Below are 19,311 nucleotides of genomic sequence, written 5' to 3' on the forward strand. Positions count from 1 at the left end.
ACAAATCTGATGATGTCTGCCTATACTTGTACAGAAATTGTGTACCTAAACCCATGCAAATTTTCCTATGAAGAATTTTATTGTTATAAAAAAATAAATAAAAGCAAAAAAAAAAGATGAATACCTTTTAGAGATCTACTTATAGCATGGTGACTATGATTAATAATAATATATAACTGTGTGTCTGTAATTCCAATGACTGGGGAGCCTGAGGGAAGATGAGGGCTGTGAGTTTGAGGCCAGCCTGTGCTACATAATGAGACATCAACACACACACACACACACACACACACACACACACACACACACACACACAAATAATAATAATAATAAATAGAAGTGCAAAAATCTGCCTAAAACAGAAGAACAATCCTTTGGTTCATAAGCATGATGATTGGGTGTTCATGCTGTATGCTTGAGATGCCCCTCCCTCAAGCCTTGTTACCATGTGGGCACATTACCCATCTGACGTGAAAAACATAAAATAAAATAAAACATAAAAGAAGATAAAAATCTTAAATCAACAATCTGAACTTCCATCACAAGAAACTAAAAACAAGAAAAGCAAAGTAATCCCAAAACAAGTAGAAAGGGGAAATAATAAAAACCAGAGCAGAAAAAAAAAGAATAAAAAAAAATAGGGAAAGTAAAAAAACCTAAAATAGTAGATCTTTCAATAAATTAACAGAATTAACACATTGAGCTATACAGACTAATAAAAGAGAAAACCAAAATCACTAAAAGGAATGAAAGAGGGGAAATCTACTACCAACCTTGCAGACCTTTTTTTAAAGGCTCAAAAGGCAATGCTATGAAAAAAGGCATGCCCACAGAGTAAAGTAAGTAGATAAAGTGGACACATTGCTAAAAAGACTGAAACTGGCTGAAGAAATGGAAGACTAAATAGATGTATAGCAAGTAGATGGAATAAAGTTATTAATAAAAAGTCATCCCATAGTATGTTACCCTGGTTTTGATTCCCCAGCCTTGCAGAAAAACAAACAAACCATCACCACCACTACCACCATCACCACCAGCAACAGTAGAAATAGCAAAATTCCAGTTCAGCATAGTGGTACACCCTTGTAGGGAGGGAGGCAGAAGGATCACAAGTTCAAGCATAGCTTGAGTGACTTACTAAAAAAAGGATAGATAGATATAGTTAAAATGAATAGGATTGGGCCACGGAGATAGCTCAACAGAATAAGCACTTGCCTGGCAAGCTCAAGGTCCTGAGTTCAATCCCTGGTACTGCAAATAAATAAATAGGATTGATTTTAGAAATAAATGCTTAGGGTCAAGTGAGGTTTTTTGCTTTGTTTTTTGTTTGTTTGTTTGTTTTCTGAGATAAGGTCTCACTATGTAGCTCAGGCTGGCCTTAAACTCATGGTGACCCTCCACTTCAGCCTCCCACGTGCTGGGATTATGTGTCACCAAGACTGGTAGAGGGTTAAGTGAGTTTTGACAAGGGTCCCCAAAGCATTCAATGAAGGCAAGAATCATCTTTGCTCCTGCCCTTCTTGTGGTACTGGGTGTCAACTCAGGACCTCTTTGCATGCTAAGCAAGCACTTTATCACTGAGCTATACTCACAGCCAAGGAATTATCTCTTCAATAATGGATACCAAGTCTGGGCATGGTGGTACAGGACTAATTCCAGCACTCAGGAGTCTGAGGCTTTGTAAATTATATATCTGATAAGGGATTTGTACCTGAAACACACAAAGAACAATTACAATTCAGTAACAATGTAACAGAAAATGCCCCACCCCTACTCACATCCCACCTCTTACCCCCTGCTGCCAATACACATCAGCTTCTTAGTTGTCCAGGGAACAATTCCTGTTTCAGTTCCGGTTGCTTCTGTTTCTTAGAAAAGTCTGGTCACTTGGATGCATAGCTGGTCTCCATGATGCACATGGTATAAAATAATCCCCAATTGACAAGTCATTCTGCCTCTCTACTTCCTGCTTGCTTATCCCATATAAGTCCTAGACCACCAGATATTCTGGGAATGATTCCAATCAGGACCCACTGACATAAATTAATCTACCTCCAGATCCTGTCGTTCTGGTGCCTCTGCCTGATACTGCAATAAGAGGACTAATGAATTTTTTAAAAATACGGAAACAAACTGAACAGACATTTCTCCAAAGAAAATCCAAATAAAGAAATGTTGTCTCAGTTACTCTTTTCTTGTTGCTGAAACAAATACCCGACACCCAAAATGAAAGAAGGAAAAGTTTATTTAGTTCACAGATACTGGAGGCTTCAGTCCATACTTGGCTGGCTCCAAAGTGGCACAGGACAGAGAGCATCCAGTTCATGGTGGTGGAACAACAACAATGGCAACACAGAGAGAGTCTTATACTGCATTCAGGCTTTCTGCCCCCGGTTGGGTGTAGCATTCCACCCATAATCTCAGCAGTACTAAGACCTATAATCCTAGTGGATCATGAGTTAATTTCAAATTCTAGAAGTCCCCACCCCATGACTGCATAAGACTTTGGAGGGACAACTAGACACAAACCATAGCAAATGTTCAATAAACACAAGATGCTCAAAAGCATTAATCATGAAGACAATGCACATCAAAACCACAATATGATACAACTCCACACCCACTATAATAAAAAAGACAGATAATAACAGACATTGGTGATAAGGTGGAGACATTGGAGCATTGGTGATCTCTGCTGGTAATAGAAAAGGTGCAGACATTGTACAGTCTGTCAGTGTCTCAAAGCCTAAATATATAGTTACCTACCATATAACACCACAATTCTACTCTTAGGTTATATTTAGGGAAATAAAAACATGTATAACATGTATACAATGCTCATAACGGCATTATTTATAATAGCCAAAAAGCAGGAACAACTCTAATTAGGTAAACAAAATGTGATATATCCATATAATGGAATTTGAACTACTGATGCCTTTGCAACATAAATGAACTTCGAAATATAATAAATGAAAGAAGTCATTCATAAAAGAGCACACTGTATGATTCTATCACATGAAATGTTTAGAATCTATAGAGGCAGAGCCACAGAGATAGCTCAGTGGTCTAAGCACCTGCTTAGGCAAGCACAAGGATCTGGGTTTGATCCCTGGTTCCACATGCCATTCAAGTCCCGCCTCTGGTGTGCCAAGCCAGCCACCAAGACTGGGTGCTGTGAAGAACGCCTGTAATCTCAGCACTGGGGAGGCTGAAAACAGGAGGATCACTACTAGTCTGAGTTGCGTAGTGAAGACCCTGTACCAAATACCAAAAATAAATAAATAAATAAATAAATACATAAAACAAAAGAATCTATCGAGGCAGAAAGTATATGGGCTGAGAGCAGTGGTGAATGTGATCGAGCACTCTTGGAGATTGAGGAGGGAGAAATGCAATTCCAAATTCAGCCTGGACAACTTACGGAGATCCTGTCTCAAATAAAAAAAGGGGCTAGCGATACAGTTCAGTGCATTTTAAAAAAGGAAGAAAGGGGGAAGAGAAGAGAAGGAAAAGAAAGAAAGAAAGAAAGAAAGAAAGAAAGAAAGAAAGAAAGAAAGAAAGAAAGAAAGAAAGAAAGAGAAAGAAAGAGAAAGGACTGGTGGGTGGTTGCCTAGGACTGAGAAAGTTTGGAGAAATAGAGCATGACTGCTAATGGGTATACTTTTCTTTTGGGAAGTGTTGGAATTTTCTAAAATTGATTGTGGGCTGGATGTGATGGCATACACCTGTAATCCCAGTACTCAGGAGGCTGAGACAGGAGGATTGTCATGAGTTCAAAGTGAGCCTGGGTTACATAGTTAGCTCAAGGCCAGACTGAGCTATGTATTGAAATCATGTATGCAATAAATGAATGTTTTGAATGGTATAGAATTATTTTTTTATAATTTTAACGTTAAAAAGTAAGAGTACAAATTATGTGATTAATATTTTTAAAAAAAGATCCAAAATTCGCAAGAAATGAATTTTATAAACAATTCTGTGCTTTTACGACGCGGCGGGCGCAGCGCTTGGCAGCCGGAGCGGAGCGAATGAGGCATGGCGGTGCCAGAGGGACGCTCGGGTGGCAGCGTTGCCATGTCACACGGGCACAGCCACGGTGGAGGTGGTTATCGCTGCGCAGCCGAACGCGAGGAGCCGCCAGAGCAGCGCGGCCTGGCCTACGGCCTGTAGCTGCAACGAGAGCCGCGAGGGCAGCGGCCACAGCGTCTTCAAGCCATGGGAGGAGCGGACCGACCGCTCCAAGTTTGTTGAAAGTGATGCAGATGAAGAGCTTCTGTTTAATATTCCATTTACGGGTAATGTCAAGCTCAAAGGCATCATTATAATGGGAGAGGATGATGGCTCGCACCCCTCTGAAATGAGACTGTACAAGAACATTCCACAGATGTCGTTTGATGATACAGAAAGAGAGCCAGACCAGACCTTTAGTCTGAACCGGGATGTTACAGGGGAGTTAGAGTATGCTACAAAAATTTCTCCTTTTTCAAATGTCTATCATCTGTCCATTCATATTTCAAAAAACTTCGGAGCAGATACCACAAAGGTCTTCTATATTGGCCTGAGAGGAGAATGGACTGAGCTTCGGCGACAGGAGGTGACCATTTGCAACTATGAAGTATCGGCCAACCCAGCAGACCCCTGGGTCCATCAGGTCACCCCACAGAACCACTTCATTTCCTAAGGCTGGCCCAGGCACCCACAGATGCGCTGCGTCAGGGAAGATGTACAGCTGCCTGTTCAGAAGGATGGAGATGAGGCTCCAGCGGGAGAGGGCAGCCACAGCCTCTGCCAAGCCTTGTCCTTGGGTCTTGCTGTGGAAACCTGGCCTATGGAAGATACCACACCCCTGGGAGAGTGGAGTGGGTCCTGAGGGACAGTGGGCATTCTCTAGGGCACTACAGGAATTGGGTCTTAAGCTGGGTGGCATCTGTCAGTCATGGATAATGCTTGCTTTTCCAGCCAGTGTGGCTATGGAATCCCAAGTGTCTTGATTTGTGGCAGGATTTTTGTGTCACTTGTTTTTTTAAAAATGGAAACTCCTGAGCTGTAAGAAACCTTCTGAAGCCTCAGCACTATGTTTTTATGAACCATCAGGAGGGCCTCTAACTAGAAACTCTTGTCCCTGCTTGCCTGTCCCTGTCATTGCTCAGTATTCTCGTCAAGTTGCCCCGCTTGGAGGTGTCTGTCATGCAAAAGTGTTCATGGGCAGAAGCGTGATAGCTTGTGGGGAGAGGTCTTCCCTGCTTTCTAGCTAAGCAGTCTGGGAGAGGTTGAAGTCATTGCTGTACTTGTGGGCAACCTGGTTGGTATAAGATGGAGACTTAGTTAATATCTCACAAGAGGGCCAGGGATGTGGCTCAACACCTGCTGGCAAGCGTGAGGCCCTGAGTTCAGTTCCTGGTACCAAAAAAAAAAAGGAGGTCTCTTGAGTTCTGTCCATGGCTTTTATTCACTGTGACTAATAAGCTTCTTAATAAATCCATGCCAGACTTAAAAAAAAAATTCTGCAATGAAAGGGAAATAGTACATACATAAATGTTTTGTTAAAGATATTAACATTTTAGCTGGGTGTGGTGGCTCTACCTGTAATCCCAGCACTTGGGAGATTAAGGCAGGAGAATTGTTGCAAATTCAATACCAGCCTGGGGTACAAAGTAAACTCAAGTTCAGCTTAAACCATATAGCAAGACTCTGTCTCAAAAAGACAAAAAAATTAACATTTTAAAAGCAGAAAAATGTTAACATTAAAATTCTTTCGAATGTTCAACAAGAATCAACTTGTACAATCATTGTAATAAAATGTGTCCTTGGTATACATGGCTTGGGAACTTTGGGAATGTTAAAATTGCTGAAGTTTGTTGAAGCAAGCAGCATGTAAAGATTTCATAAACCCTTTTTCCTGAGAAGAATACTTTTAGTAAAACGTTTTACCATTTTATCTGAGTATACATTGATATTTTTGTTCTTCCTGAATAAAAAGGAATTTATATTAACGCTGTAATTTTCCACGTAAAAATATATAGGCACAGATCCTCAGCTTTCTAAGTGACCAGCCATACATCAAGCATGAGTTAGTGCAAATTTTCTAAAATTTTAGAATGAAATAGCACAAGTAGATTTATACTTGTATACGGTAAGGCTACAAGGAGAATGTGACAGAATTTATACTTAAATTCTCTAAGTTAACCAAAATGATTTAACCCCCCAAACCAATAAGTTTCTGTTAATAAAGCACTGAAAAATTACATTTTCTATTTATTAACAAAATACAGATAGCCATTGAAGACTATCAACTTGGGCTTCCTATTATACACACCAAAATTAGATCCACTTAACATGAACTTTCTTGCAGTACAAAAATTTAAAATATTTTCTTTATAATACAACTCATCTGTGAGGTCTGATCAAAGTATACAGGATTATTTATTTATTTATTTATTTATTTATTTGCAACAGAGTCTCACTATGTAATTTCAGGCTGGTCTCAAACTCAGGACAATCCTCTAGCCTCAGCCCCTTGAGTGCTGGCACTACAAGCATGTGCCACCAGGGTCAGCAGGATTTTAAAAATTTGTTACAGTAAAAGACACACTGCTGCTATAGAATTATAGTGATGTTTCTTTTACTATAAAATTTTGTTTTCAAAATTAAAACTTTTTTTAAAATCATGCCTGATACCCAGTCCATCCTCTGAAGCTATCTACATGATTAGGAACTGTGACACTTTCTTTTGCATAAAAGCTTAAAGTGAAAGGTTGTTAATCAAATAAAACCTGAGCCACAATGTTTCTTATTTCTGTATTAAACTACAGCTGTAGGTTTTTAAAAACAAAAACATAAATATAGCAACTTGAAAAGCTGGCCTGTATAGTTTTTCAAAATATTTTCAGCTCAACTTAGTCAAAAGAGCCTAAAAAGACCCTATAGAACAATGTCCTTTAATACTTGTTGGTGTTGAGATGAGCTCCACTTCCCATCTCTACTGCTGTCCCTTTGGTTATCATAGCCATGGCCCAGCCACCATGGTTGCTATCTTCATGAAGAAATCCTTTCAATCTCCTCTGTAACAGTGGCCAGACCCATGATGAGGGTAACACTGTTCTCGCTACAAGGTCTATCTGCTAGTTGGAAGTAAGAATTCTGATTTTACACTGTGATGGGAGTGTATCCAGGAGCCCCGGGAGCCCCTGGAAGACTGGTTAAACATATGATTATGTACTGAGCTGATGGTGAAAATCCTGATCAATCCACATGTGGAGAACCAAATTTCCCACCATATAGCATCTGTCTCAAAACGTTCCTTATCATTGGAGAAAAGAACCATGTCACAAGTACCTGGGATAATGGTGTCATGTTACCCATGGTACTCTCTGCTGACAGGGGATGTGGAGGTGGGGTTTGAATTACCAACCCATGATGTTGGATTATGCTAAACTGACAACTTGTTGGGTGTGACTACCGACTGATCTAAACTGAATTTTGATGGGCCTCCTAGAAAGTCTGATTCCATCAAGTAGATTCATTGCATAAGGAACAGATACTTCAGATTTTCACAAGTGCAGCTGGGTGTGATGGAGCACACTCGTGATCTCAGCACTCAGGAGGCTGAGGCAGGAGGATTGCTTTGAGTTTGAGGCCAGCCTGGGCTACAAAGTGAGTTTAAGGCCAGCATGAACTGCATAGTGAAACCTTCTCTCAAAAAGAGAGATATAAGAAGTAAAGCCATGCTGTTATGTTGAGCTGTAGGGGACTCAGGTCAACAATTTCTGACATTGTCAGTCAAGCTGAAGATCCAATACTATTATGGACTACTGGACTCTTTTGGAATATTTTGCTGAGTTAACACACCTATAATATTCAAATGACAGAACTAAACAAAAAAGGGGATACAGATGAATGTCCATTTTGTATCTATATATTCAAAATGGTTAGGATAAATATATAGTTACATTCTCTTAACGAATAGAGGGATTTGTTCCAATAGTGTTTGTAAATAGGATATCATGTCTGCATCTTGTACAGCAAATAACCACTAGGAAAAGAGTATGCAATGTGTTAATTATTGAAACTGTCCTACCAATTTGATTTGAAACTGTCTCATTGCTATTTGTTTCTCAATAAAATTATGGAGAAAAAAAGAGATATAAAAAGAGATAAAATAATAATAATAATAAATTTGCAAGCATATACTGTTTTGGTTGACCACCCCTATCTTTTGGAATTCTCACCTTTATAACCAGCCCAGCCAGTAGAACAGCAGAGTGAAAAGAAGCTCCTCTGTCACTTGAGTTCAAAGGTTGCACGCACTGAGGCCACGGTCTGTATCTCAATGCCATCCCCTGCTGAACCAGGCCAAAGGTCCAGTTTACCAATTATATTTCAGTAAAGCTATTATGATAAAAATGGACCAAGGTAATGATGCATATTTACTTCAGCATGGATGAGAACCTTGAAAATATTATACTAAGTGAAAGAAGCCAGACACAAAAAAACCACAGAATATAAGATTCCATTTATATGAAGTGTCCAGAATAGGCAAATTTGCAGGTAGAAAGTAGGCTGGTAGTAGCCAAGCATAGGAGTGTTGTGGGGGCTGGGGAGTCAATGAGAATGACTGGCAATCAGTATAGGGATTTCTTTTGGGAATGCTGATAATCTAGAGTTATATAGTGATGATGAGGATTGCACAAACTTGTGAATAGACTAAAATCCACTGAATAGGCTGGGCACCTGGCACAGGCCTGTAATCCTAGCACTAGGGAGGCTAAAGCAGGAGGATCACTGTGAGTTCAAGGCCGGTGTAGCCAACATAATAATTTTAAATGCACCCTGTACTATGTATTGAGATCCTGTCTCAAACTAAATTAAAATGCACTGAATTGTACTTTGGGAGAGATACTAGGGACTGAACCCACAGCCTCCTCCCTGCTAAGTATATGGTCTACCACTGGGCTACATTGTCTGCCTTCTATTATTTTATCTAGAGATCAGGTCTCACTAACTCTCTCAGGCTACCTTGAACTTGCAATTGTCTTGCCTCAGCCTCCCAAGTAGCTAGGATTACAGTTGTACACCACTGTGGCTTACCTACTGACTTATACTCCTTAAAAAGTAAATTGAGAGCACAAAAAGTAAAAGAAAGCTTTCCAGAATAAACACAGGAACAGAATTCTAGTCCTAGCTGTATTGGGTCACCTATGTCACCTTTGATTATTTTATCCCTGTAACCAATATAATTTATGCATTGTTTCTGCTTGAGGCATTGTAACTGCAAGAAGGAGTAATTGTGACCTGAATGCCCTTTTCCAACTGAAATAGTTTTTACTTTCTCTTTGCTCCCTCCTTTCTTATCTCTAAGCCTTTGAAGTTTAATTCCTGTTAAAGATGACTTCTACACATGTGGAACTTTACTAGCCTTTGAATAGTTTCTGCTCATGACAAAACCAGTTTTTGTTTTTGTTTTTTTTTTTTCTTTCTTCCTTAGAGGAACAAAAGCCTCTTTTCAAATGTGCCTTTGTCTGGGTATAGTGCCACATGCCCCTATTTTCAGATACTTTGAAAGTTGGGGGGGGCAGGGAGATAGCTCAGTAGAGTAAGCGCTTGCCTGGCAAGTGCAAGGGCCTGAGTTCAATACCTGGTTCTGCAAAGAAAAAAAGAAAAAAAAAGGAGTGGGGTGCAGAGAGATGGCTCAGTGGAATAAGTGCTTCCCTGGCAAGCGCAAGGGCCTGAGTTTAATCCTTGGTTCCGGAAAAAAAAAAAAAGAAAGAAAGAAAGAAAGAAAGAAAGAAAGAAAGAAAGAAAGTAAGTTTAGGCAGGAGAATTGCAAGTTCAAGCCCAGCCTAAGCAATTTGGTGAGACCTTATCTCCAAATCAAGTAACAGAAGGTTGGCATTGTGGCTGTGTGGTACAGCACATCCCTAGCATGGAGGAGCCCCTGGGCTCAATTCCAAGTACAACACATACACACTCACTTTTTAAAATCACAATATATGGTGGGTATGGTGGCTCATACCTGTGATCCCAGGACTCCAGAAGGTAAGACAATAGGATCACCATGAGTATGAGGTCTGTCTGGCCTACATAGTGAGACCCTGTCTCAAAAAACAAACAAAAAATTATTATGATGTATCTTCATCCCCCTTATTCACCACATCTGGTACCATGGGACTTCTGGCTCTTTCCTAAAGTCAAAATGATAATGAAAGGTAAATATTTTAAATGGATTCTGGGCTGGTAATCCAGCTCAGTGGTAAAGCAATTGCTCAACATGCATGAGGCCTTGGGTTGAATCACTAGCAATGGAGAAAGAAGAAAGAAAGAAAGAAAGAAAGAAAGAAAGAAAGAAAGAAAGAAAGAAGAAATTGAATAAATTCAAGACATGAAGGCAGTTATGACAATACAAATAAAGATATCTGTGAAAGAGGGCTTTCAGAACTGCTTTAGAAATAGTAAAAAGGATAGAATAAGTAAGTTTGGAGCAAGGGGAAGTATTTTAAGGGGGATTAATAACAATGTGTCCGTTACTGAAATAAAAAATTTAAATTTAGACATTTGCCATATTTTTAGATTAAACTTTATATATACATTATGAAATAGTTAAATTCAGCTAATTAACATATACATTATTACATATACATATAGTATTATTACTATACTATTATCATAGTATCATTACTATAATACTACCATAGTATTCTTACTATAATACTGTTATCATAGTATTCTTACTATAATACTGTTATCATAGTACTATAATATTATAGTATTATTTTTGTGGTGAAAAGTTGTAGGTTTTATTACTTTTCAATAATATATGATCTGGGCATTGGGGCACATGCCTATAATCCCAGATACAGGATGGCTGTGGCAGGAGGACTGAAAGTTTGAGGCCAGGCGGGCAATTTAGCAAGTCTCTGTGTCAAAAAGGGGGGTGGGGGAGGAGAAGAGGAGGTCTGCTGATGTAGCTGAGTGGTGAAGGTAGAGTACTCCTCGGTTTGATCCCTAAGATTACAAAAACAAAACAAACTAGTGTATGGACATTAACTATAGCCATCATAAAAATATTAGTCATAAAAATATTATAGGCAGTAGGACAGGGCTAGACCCTCAAGAGAGTTAGTGCAAAAGATGAAAATATACTACAACTGTGGATGGAGGCACATCATTAAAGTCCAGGCCTCAAGAGAAAGAATAACCAGACCTACGTGCCTTCCCAGGGGATAAGCAAAATACTACAATTGGTATACCTGGTTCAATAAAGTCTAGTAGTTATCAGTCACCCAAGTGGTTGAGCAGGACCTCCTGTCTCGTTTCTTCCAAAAGATTCTTGATCTTTCCACATACACTTGCTTCCTCTCTAAATCAACATTACTTAAGTGGCTATACTTAAATGTTATTGGTTGATCATTGTTTTGTCTCACATTATACTACCTCATGATTTTGCTCTATAAAACTTCCTCCAAAAAGTGGGGTCTATGACAACCCATTCCTGTCTCTCTCAGGAGTTATATCTCTCTCTCAATAAAATTTTCTACTCTTAACTTCTGTTGTTCCTTAAAATTCATTCTTCAATTCTAGAGAACACAAACTTGGCATATAAGACATCTAGCAGGTTGAGAGTTATAATTTCCCTTCTATCACTTAGAGGTCCTATATCAAACATGCTGTGCAGTGGATCCAGAGGCCACTACTGTTATTAATCCCCTTGACTTTTTTTTCTATGCAGTTTTATTGCCTAAGTTGAGATTATATTCACACTATTTCCTAACCATCTCTGGATGAGGAGGATTAGGAAACAAGTAGGCGAAAGATGACAATAGATTTAACTATTCCACAATGCATATATGCTTTAAAACATCATGGTGTACACAATAATACATAACAATTCTTTCTGTCTCATTCCCTAAGGGAAGATCCCTGTAGAGTGGAAAGATGACCACAGCAGCAATGTTTCTGCTGGTTCTGATCCTGTAACCCATGGCCACTCTACCCACAGAGGGACTGCACTCCAGAACTCAGGATTCTAAGAGCCACAGGTGGCATATTAGGGAGGTCCCAGTGGAGATTCCCTCTAAAGGCTGGGAAGAGGGTCTTTCATATTTCAGATCAGTCCTGACCAACTCATCCTCTGCATGGAACTTTCAACATGGAAGATTTCCTGAGTCATGGCAACTCTGCTGAGGGCTTTGAGATCTGAGCCATCCCAAAGTGCAATTGCTGCTCTACCAGTGGAGAGGGGTGTTGGGTGGGTGGGGGAGACAGAACTACTTCAAATGCTCTGGGATTTCTGAGTTTACATTGAACAAGACCAGCTGAACAAAAACAAGTGATATGAATAAGCCTACTCACCTCCATATCCCAATCTCAGTTCCAGTCTCTCTGACCCTCACTCACCTTCCATAACATGCCCCAGTCCCACCCAGCTTCCAAGAGTACAATTTATGGGGAACCTATTCACTAAAGTACCTATACTTTGCTAGAACACTCTGCGATGCCCAGAGGAATGATTCCATAGCTATGTAATATATTATAAAGCAGTCTTCTCTCTGGCACCTCATCTTCAGAGCACGTTATGTATAGACAACTGCCAAGACCATGGTCCCTGATAAGCCTCAATTTCCCCAACAATAAAAACAAGCAGCAAAATTAGGTCATTTTCCAAGTCCCTTCCCATTTTGATGTATGAGGCTTTAGAGTTGAGACTTCAGCCTCCAATTCTGAAGCACAGGGCTGGCCAGGCCTTGTTAGGAAGCAGCTTGTCTGTGGTTTGGCATCACTGCCCAGCAGGCATTTATTAAATCAGTGGGATATGGTCCCTGCTGGCCTAGAAGAGAACATTAAGCTCCAAAAACTTCCTGCAGCAGGCCTGCTTTGGAGAGTGCTGCTCAGAGGGGCGAGGAACAAAACCATTTAGGTCCTTGGCTGTGCTCCAAGATCCTGTTTGCTAGTACTTTTGCCCTGTCTGCACAGAGAACCAGTGACTGGAAACATCTGGAAGCCTGCTTAAAACCTGGGTGACCTCTCTTCCTTCAGGGGTGGTTGTTCTTGACTCTGGTAATCCATGATGACCTTTGCCAATGCCCCTTCCCTTCCAATCTTCTGCACTTCATTGGGTAACAAGTTTCTAATAAAAACCAGATGTACCCAGCTGGTAACAGCTTCTGGAAAGGCTGTAAGATCTAACACCTGCCCCTGCATTCATTGAGCCCTAGTAGCAAGGGAAAAGAAGGCTGAGGCCCAAATCTTGCAGTAGAGTTGTGGGGAAAAGGTGGAGTAGATGGAGGTGGGAAACAGCGATGGTGAGGATCTGCTGAAGCAGGGAAAGGCCACTGCAGGTGAGGAATGCACAAGTGGAGTGACATGGCAACTTGTTGGCCCAGCAGAGCCCCAGGGGCCTGGGCATGCCTCATTCTTACTGACCTTAGTCCTGCTGACAAGGCTTATCACTTTGAGAGACAGTCCTAGGCTGAAAGCAGAGGAGTCCAGAATTGCCTGTTTTCTCTGTTGTGACCTGGACAGCCACCCAAAGTTCCTTGGGTCTCTAATTACCTAAGGGAATATTTACAGAGTAATAGTAAGATATGTGTCTGGTGTTGGGGAGAGATAGATCAGTGGACAAGCAAACTCAGTTTCTGGGCTTCAGTCTTGCTTGTTTGGAGATCCTATTACAGGTCACAGTCTTGGCCGACTCCAAAGGGGGTGGGATACTTGGAGTTCCAGAAGCGGAAGGGTTTCCCTAGCAGTGCTGGGTCTCTCTCATTTGGACTCACTTCCCCTTAGCTTTTCCAGGGTATGGTGTTTGAATATAGGATTCCTTCCATCTAGAGACTGAAGTTAGAATTCTGATTCACCAATGGCAAAATTCCAAGTAGCTGAGTGTGGTGGCACATGTCTATAATCCCAGCACTCTGGGAGGCTGAAGCAGGTGGACTGGAAGTTGAAGCACAACTGGGTAACTTAGTGACACCATGTCTCAAAATTGTGAAAGAGGGCTGAACAAAAAAGGCCTAAGCTCAATCTCCACTATTCTTTTTTCCTCCCTCCAAAAGAGAGTCTAAGAAATAAACATAGATCAAAAGACAAGCAAGAAGTTTAAGGTTTATTTATAAAGTAGAAGAATGCACTTCCTGGGCATAACCTTTTTAAAACAATTTTTTCTCCTCTTTTGTCTTTTCACTTGGCTAAAATTCTTACTTGCGCTCATCTGTGACCTCTACATTGATTTCACTAACTTATCCCCACTTGGCAATTATAAACCAGATCAGTATAGTTTTCCATTAAATGGAGAGTATGTTAATCTCAGAAGGCCCCCAAGGATGCTATAGAAGAAAATGCCTGCTCTGGTCAGCTCAGGATGCTGTGGAGCAGAGAAACTGGTGTCCTTCTTGGAATGCTGCCTTCATCTCCTTGAACTGAGCCAACTGGCAAGCCTCATCCAGCCCCAGCCAGCGGTAGGCTTGGTGCTCGTGGGAGAGACGGATTTCCACGTTGTAGTCTTTCACCTCTGCCAGCCAATAAATGACTGTTTTAGGCTTCCCTCTGGCCACATAATTTAGCTCCTTTCTGAACCCCTCAATGATGGTCAGCTGGCCTGCTTCTATGCCTGCTTCCTCCCGGGTCTCCCTCAGAGCTGTTTCTAAGTCATTCTCTCCGGGGTCCACATGGCCTGGTTAGGAGGAAGCAAAAAGAAAAGAAGTAAATTGTCAACAGTTTCTAGTGCTGGATTTTTTCAGGTTACATGATTTAATGATAGGTTCTTTGGTGATTTTTTTTCTAGGTTTGGTTTAAAGGAAATTTAGAGATTGGCAATATCCTAGCATGCATGGGAAGGGGTACAAGACAGGTAGTATTGGGTTCTTGAGGTCTGAGCAACCCTCTCTCCCCACTCCATTTTCTCTGTAGAATGAAAGAGACCATGTGTTTGGCAAGTCAGGTTTAGAATACTGCTTTTCAATGGAAAGTGAGATGGCCTCTCTCAGCTTTCTGCTTTCTTATTCATTGGAGCTCTGTTCCTCCTGTGTACTGAGGGACAACTTTTCCCTAGGAGACCATAAGCAAGTTTTCCAAGGAGGGGCAGTTTCTTCTTGGCAGGGAAAGGTCTAGCTGCACAGGGAGTACTTTACTTACAATCCAGTGCGGACTTAACACTGTCTACAGTTGGACCCTGAAGTCTGGGGGCCAAACACAGGCTCAGAACCCTGTGCTGCTACACCAGCAGCTGTTTCCAAGTAGCCATCAAGGTTTTTTCCAAATTGTTTTCATCTTTCTAACTGAGCAAGGCCAGATTTCAGTTTCATTGGGAAAATCCTGGTGGGAACTTAGACTAAGGACAAGTTGAGAGCCAGTTCTAAGACAATTTGGCAAGCAACAGCTGCCAAGAAACTGTTGTGGGAGAACTTGAAGCTTTGCAGACTAGAGCAGCCCTCAGCTTTACTTCTTGGCCTTTCACAAAGTCTCAACCTGTCCAAAGGGGCCCAGAAGCTCTGGGAAGCAAAGGTTCCTCTGTCTACTCACGGCTCTGGCAAGGTACTCGGGGCCTCCAGGTTTGCGAGCTCAGGGGGAGCAGGACCCCTTAATTCCACCCCCCTTTTTTTTTGGAGATGGAGCTATAGCCTACCAGTTCTTTTCCCCAGAGGCCCACAGAGCAGTAACATAAAGCAGTTACTGTTACACAAAAAACAAGGAACTTACCATTTAGAGAACCCATTCTGCTGGCTGTGGTGGTGCACGCCTGTAATCCCGGCACTGATTACTTACGCAGGTTTGAGGCCAGTCTGGGTTACATAGTGAGTTCTAGACCATCATGAACTACCCTATTCAACCTGTTTCTGAGTACATCTCACCAGGAACACATCTGTTTAGTTTTGTTTTCATCGGTGGTAACAGGGTAACTTCTCCCTAAGCTCAAGCAGGAAATAACTAGAAGTCCTTTTACATCTTTTAGGGAGAGGAACCATGCAGTGTGACTTGGGCATTCAGGAGCTAAGTGTGAATATTCCTATTCATAGTATTCCTGACACTTGTCTCTTCTCCACCTTTTTTCTCATACCTCAAATGTGCAAAAATTTGTTTCCTATTACCATTTCCTTGTTTGCTTCCAACTCTACATCCTTGTCCACCCCTCCCCATCCCAGTCCCCACTCCCTCTCTATCTAGGGGATGTTCACTCTGGGCTCCTCATCCTAACAGGTGCCAGAACCACCATCTGTCTTTGCCTGCTGGGTGATTCTAATGGCTTCAGCTAACAGTGGCTTTTTTCCTCCACTTCTCCTTACATAGTAGAGCTTCTCTCTTAGGACCATCCAATAGAATCTATCTTACTCATTTTTTTGTGGGGGCAGTTTTGAGAGTCTCCCTATCTAGTTTGGGCTGGTCTCAAAAGTTTTCATAATCCTCCTGCCTCAGCCTCCCAAGTGCTAGGATTACAGGAGTGTGCCATCATGCCACCCCTTACCTGTAGCATCAGGAATTTGGGTGAAAAAAAAAGAAAAAGAAAAGGTCTGGGGACATAGCTCAGTACAGTAAGTGCTTGCCTGGCAAGCACAGGGTCCTGAGTTCAATACCTGGTACCACAAGCAAACAAAAGGAATGGGGGTGAAGATCATCCAACTAACAAACAGATCTTTGCCAGCCCAATTCCACTAGTCTTTATTGTTTTGTATTCTGGAGACCTATCAACTCCACCCAAGTGCTGAGTGATGGACCCAGGGCACAGGTGGGCTGGCCAAGCTGCACCTGAGGTCTCTCTGTTTTTCATGGCTCCTATTCCTTACTCTTCCACTCCTGCCAGTCTATAGATGAATCTATTATCAGGAAACCCATCCTCTCTATCCTTCTAACTCAAAATACAATTATGTTTAGAAATACTCCAGAACCTATATGCTCTGTTTAGTTCAAAAGAGAAACGTGACAGGGACACTGAATAAAAGGGACTTGATCAAATGAAATCAGAAACAGGCCTGGGAGAGAACTTGGGATTTTCTTCTTTAACAGAGCAAAAACTCAAAGCCCACAGAGGTGGACACATAGGACGGTCATGACTCAACCTCCACATCCTCAATTCCTAGCCAAGAGACTTTTCTCCTTCCTATTCACTGTAGAGACTAGAGCTCTGGTGAATGATACTCACAATGCTGCTTCTGCCTTGGGATTCAGCCACAGAATTCTATTTCCAGCTCTGTTCTGGTTTGGAGACCTTGTATTTAGAAAGGATCAAGGGTTCTTGCCCACCCCACCCTTTCCTAGTACACAGTCACTGGGAACAAGACTTTTAGGGGGTCCAGTAGGGTGGATTTCTTTTTTGTTGCCTTATTCTTTTTGTTTTTTGAGACAGCCTCTTGCTATGCAGTTCAGACTCACTTTAAACTATGTAGCCTTAGCTGGCTTCAAACTCAAAGTGATCCTCCTGCCTCAGCCTCCCAAGTGCTGGGATTACAGGCATATACCACCATGCCCAGCCCAGGGTGAATTTCTGAGTGATGACTGGCATTTCCCCAAGACCCAGCCCCTCTGCCTTCACACCTTTGGGAGGAGTCCAGTGATGAATGCCATCTGATGCCTGTAGCAGAAGAAACTCAATTGTGCTGTTGTCCAGCTTGGGAATACAATGTCTTCGAAAGACGATCAAACCACATGCTCTCAGGGCCATGGTTCATCTAAGAATTTAACACAGAAGAGATATTACACAAAATAAGAATACCCCGAAGCTAGGCAGCAGCACTCTGGTGCTTGAGAGGATACTAGGTAACAGTGATCTCAGAAATCCCCAGAAAAAGGCAGCATGCCAATAGCCAGTGGAGAGAATGCTGGAATCAAGAGACAAGACCTTCAGATGTAACTGCAGGACCTTGGTAACCACTCTCAGTCAATGTGGTCACTACCTTAAGTCCTCTTGGTCTCCCTGTAAAACACAGGACTTATGTGTATTTGTTATAAAAGTGGAGATCTTGGGAAGTAAACCTACAACCTATGTCCTGGGTACCTGCAACAAAGAGATCCAACAATGGGGTTTTGATGACTCCGAGGGGTTACCTAAAACAGGCAGTTCAGTGTACCTTAATGTAGTGTACTCTGCTTACTTTTTAGTCTTTTCTTTTATCCATGTTTTGTTTTTCTGTTGTTAGTCTTGCTGTTTTGAGATGTTGTCAACTAAACTCAGGGCAGTACCACATGTGAGGCAAACACTCTATCACTCTGCTACATCCCCAGGTATGGTTTTGGTTTTTTGAGACAGGGTCTCATTAAGTATCTCAGGCTGGCTTTGAACTCATGTGCTCCTGCCTCAATCTCCCAAGTGCTGGGTTATCAAAAGTGTACCACCTGACCCAGCTATTAGGCTTTTTTAATATGTTAGATATTCACATGGTCAAAATCTAAAGTTCAAACAGGTAGAAGAAGAAAGTCTCTTACCCACCCCAGAAGAAGCAAACTAGTATAATGGTCAAGAACATGAATTTGGAGCCTGGTTTCAGGCTCTAGCTCTGACCCTTATTTGCTGTGTGTCCTCCCAGTTGGCAGTTTCCTCATCTATGAGATGGGATGGTAACAGTTCCACCTGAAAGGGTTGGAACATCTGCAAAGATGACTTGATTTCATTTTTGTAGTGATTTGGATAATGCACTCAATATATATTTTCTCCTTTTATCTTTTTTTGGAAGCAGTACTGAGCCAAAGAAACCCAAGGCTTCTTGCTAGGCAAGTGTTCTACCAATGAGCTACATCTCCAACCCTTTTAAAATTATTTTTTGAGACTAAATTTCCCAGGCTGGCCTCAAAGTTGTAATCCTCCTGTTCTCACCTCCCACACAGCTAGGATTACAAATGTTCACAACTGTACCTGGCACTCTATATGTGCAGAAAAATACACTTCATTAATCATGGTTTCTGGGAGATAAGATTATTGAGGAACTTTTTTCTATTCTGTTTTGTATTATTTGAAATTTTACAAGGAATATTAACTACAGCCTGAACTACATAGTGAGTTCCTGTCTTAAAAAATATATTTCTGGGGCCTTGCCCAATAGCTCAGTTGTTTAATGCACCACTTGGACAAATGCAATATGGTGCATGAGACCGCAGTTTGATTCCCAACTCCAGAAGCTGCACCAGACCCATCCTTAAGGCAGCCTGAAGTAGGAAAAAAAAAAAAATCATTCTCGAATTAAAAAAGGGGGTGGGGCTAGTTAAATAGCTCAGTGGAGTAACATGACTGTAAGCAGGTGCAGGGGCCACAGGTTCGATCCCAGGGCCTGCAGTGCCAGCCCCGCCCTTGGGGTGCACTGAGACAGCAATTGAGACTGGGTGTGGTGG

General features: G+C 41.5%; 1 protein-coding gene, 1 non-coding gene and 2 pseudogenes across 3 annotated transcripts in view; 2 read left to right on the forward strand and 2 right to left on the reverse strand.

Moving 5' to 3' along the window:
* The first annotated feature begins 369 nt into the window (after positions 1-369).
* On the forward strand, positions 370-471 carry LOC111816998. The gene has a single exon (XR_002821297.1). It is a non-coding gene; the product is annotated as a small nucleolar RNA U13 (small nucleolar RNA).
* A 3,606-nt stretch (positions 472-4,077) lies between these two features.
* Positions 4,078-5,414, forward strand: LOC101581269 (annotated as a pseudogene).
* Positions 5,415-7,117: 1,703 nt separating this feature from the next.
* On the reverse strand, positions 7,118-12,357 carry LOC111816975 (annotated as a pseudogene).
* A 1,723-nt stretch (positions 12,358-14,080) lies between these two features.
* The window catches only part of Nudt2 (nudix hydrolase 2), a 15,677-nt gene continuing 10,446 nt past the window's right edge, over positions 14,081-19,311 (reverse strand). For both annotated transcript variants that reach the window (XM_004632008.2, XM_023716058.1), the window contains exons 2-3: positions 17,524-17,657; positions 14,081-14,668 (exon numbers count right to left, since the gene is read on the reverse strand). In XM_004632008.2, coding sequence (XP_004632065.1) covers positions 14,352-14,668; positions 17,524-17,650 — 444 coding nt within the window. In that variant the 5' untranslated portion in view covers positions 17,651-17,657 and the 3' untranslated portion in view covers positions 14,081-14,351. The remainder of the gene's footprint in view (positions 14,669-17,523; positions 17,658-19,311) is intronic.

This window comes from Octodon degus, unplaced genomic scaffold, assembly GCF_000260255.1.
Source record: "Octodon degus isolate 3935 unplaced genomic scaffold, OctDeg1.0 scaffold00045, whole genome shotgun sequence".
Taxonomy (NCBI): Eukaryota; Metazoa; Chordata; class Mammalia; order Rodentia; family Octodontidae; genus Octodon; species Octodon degus.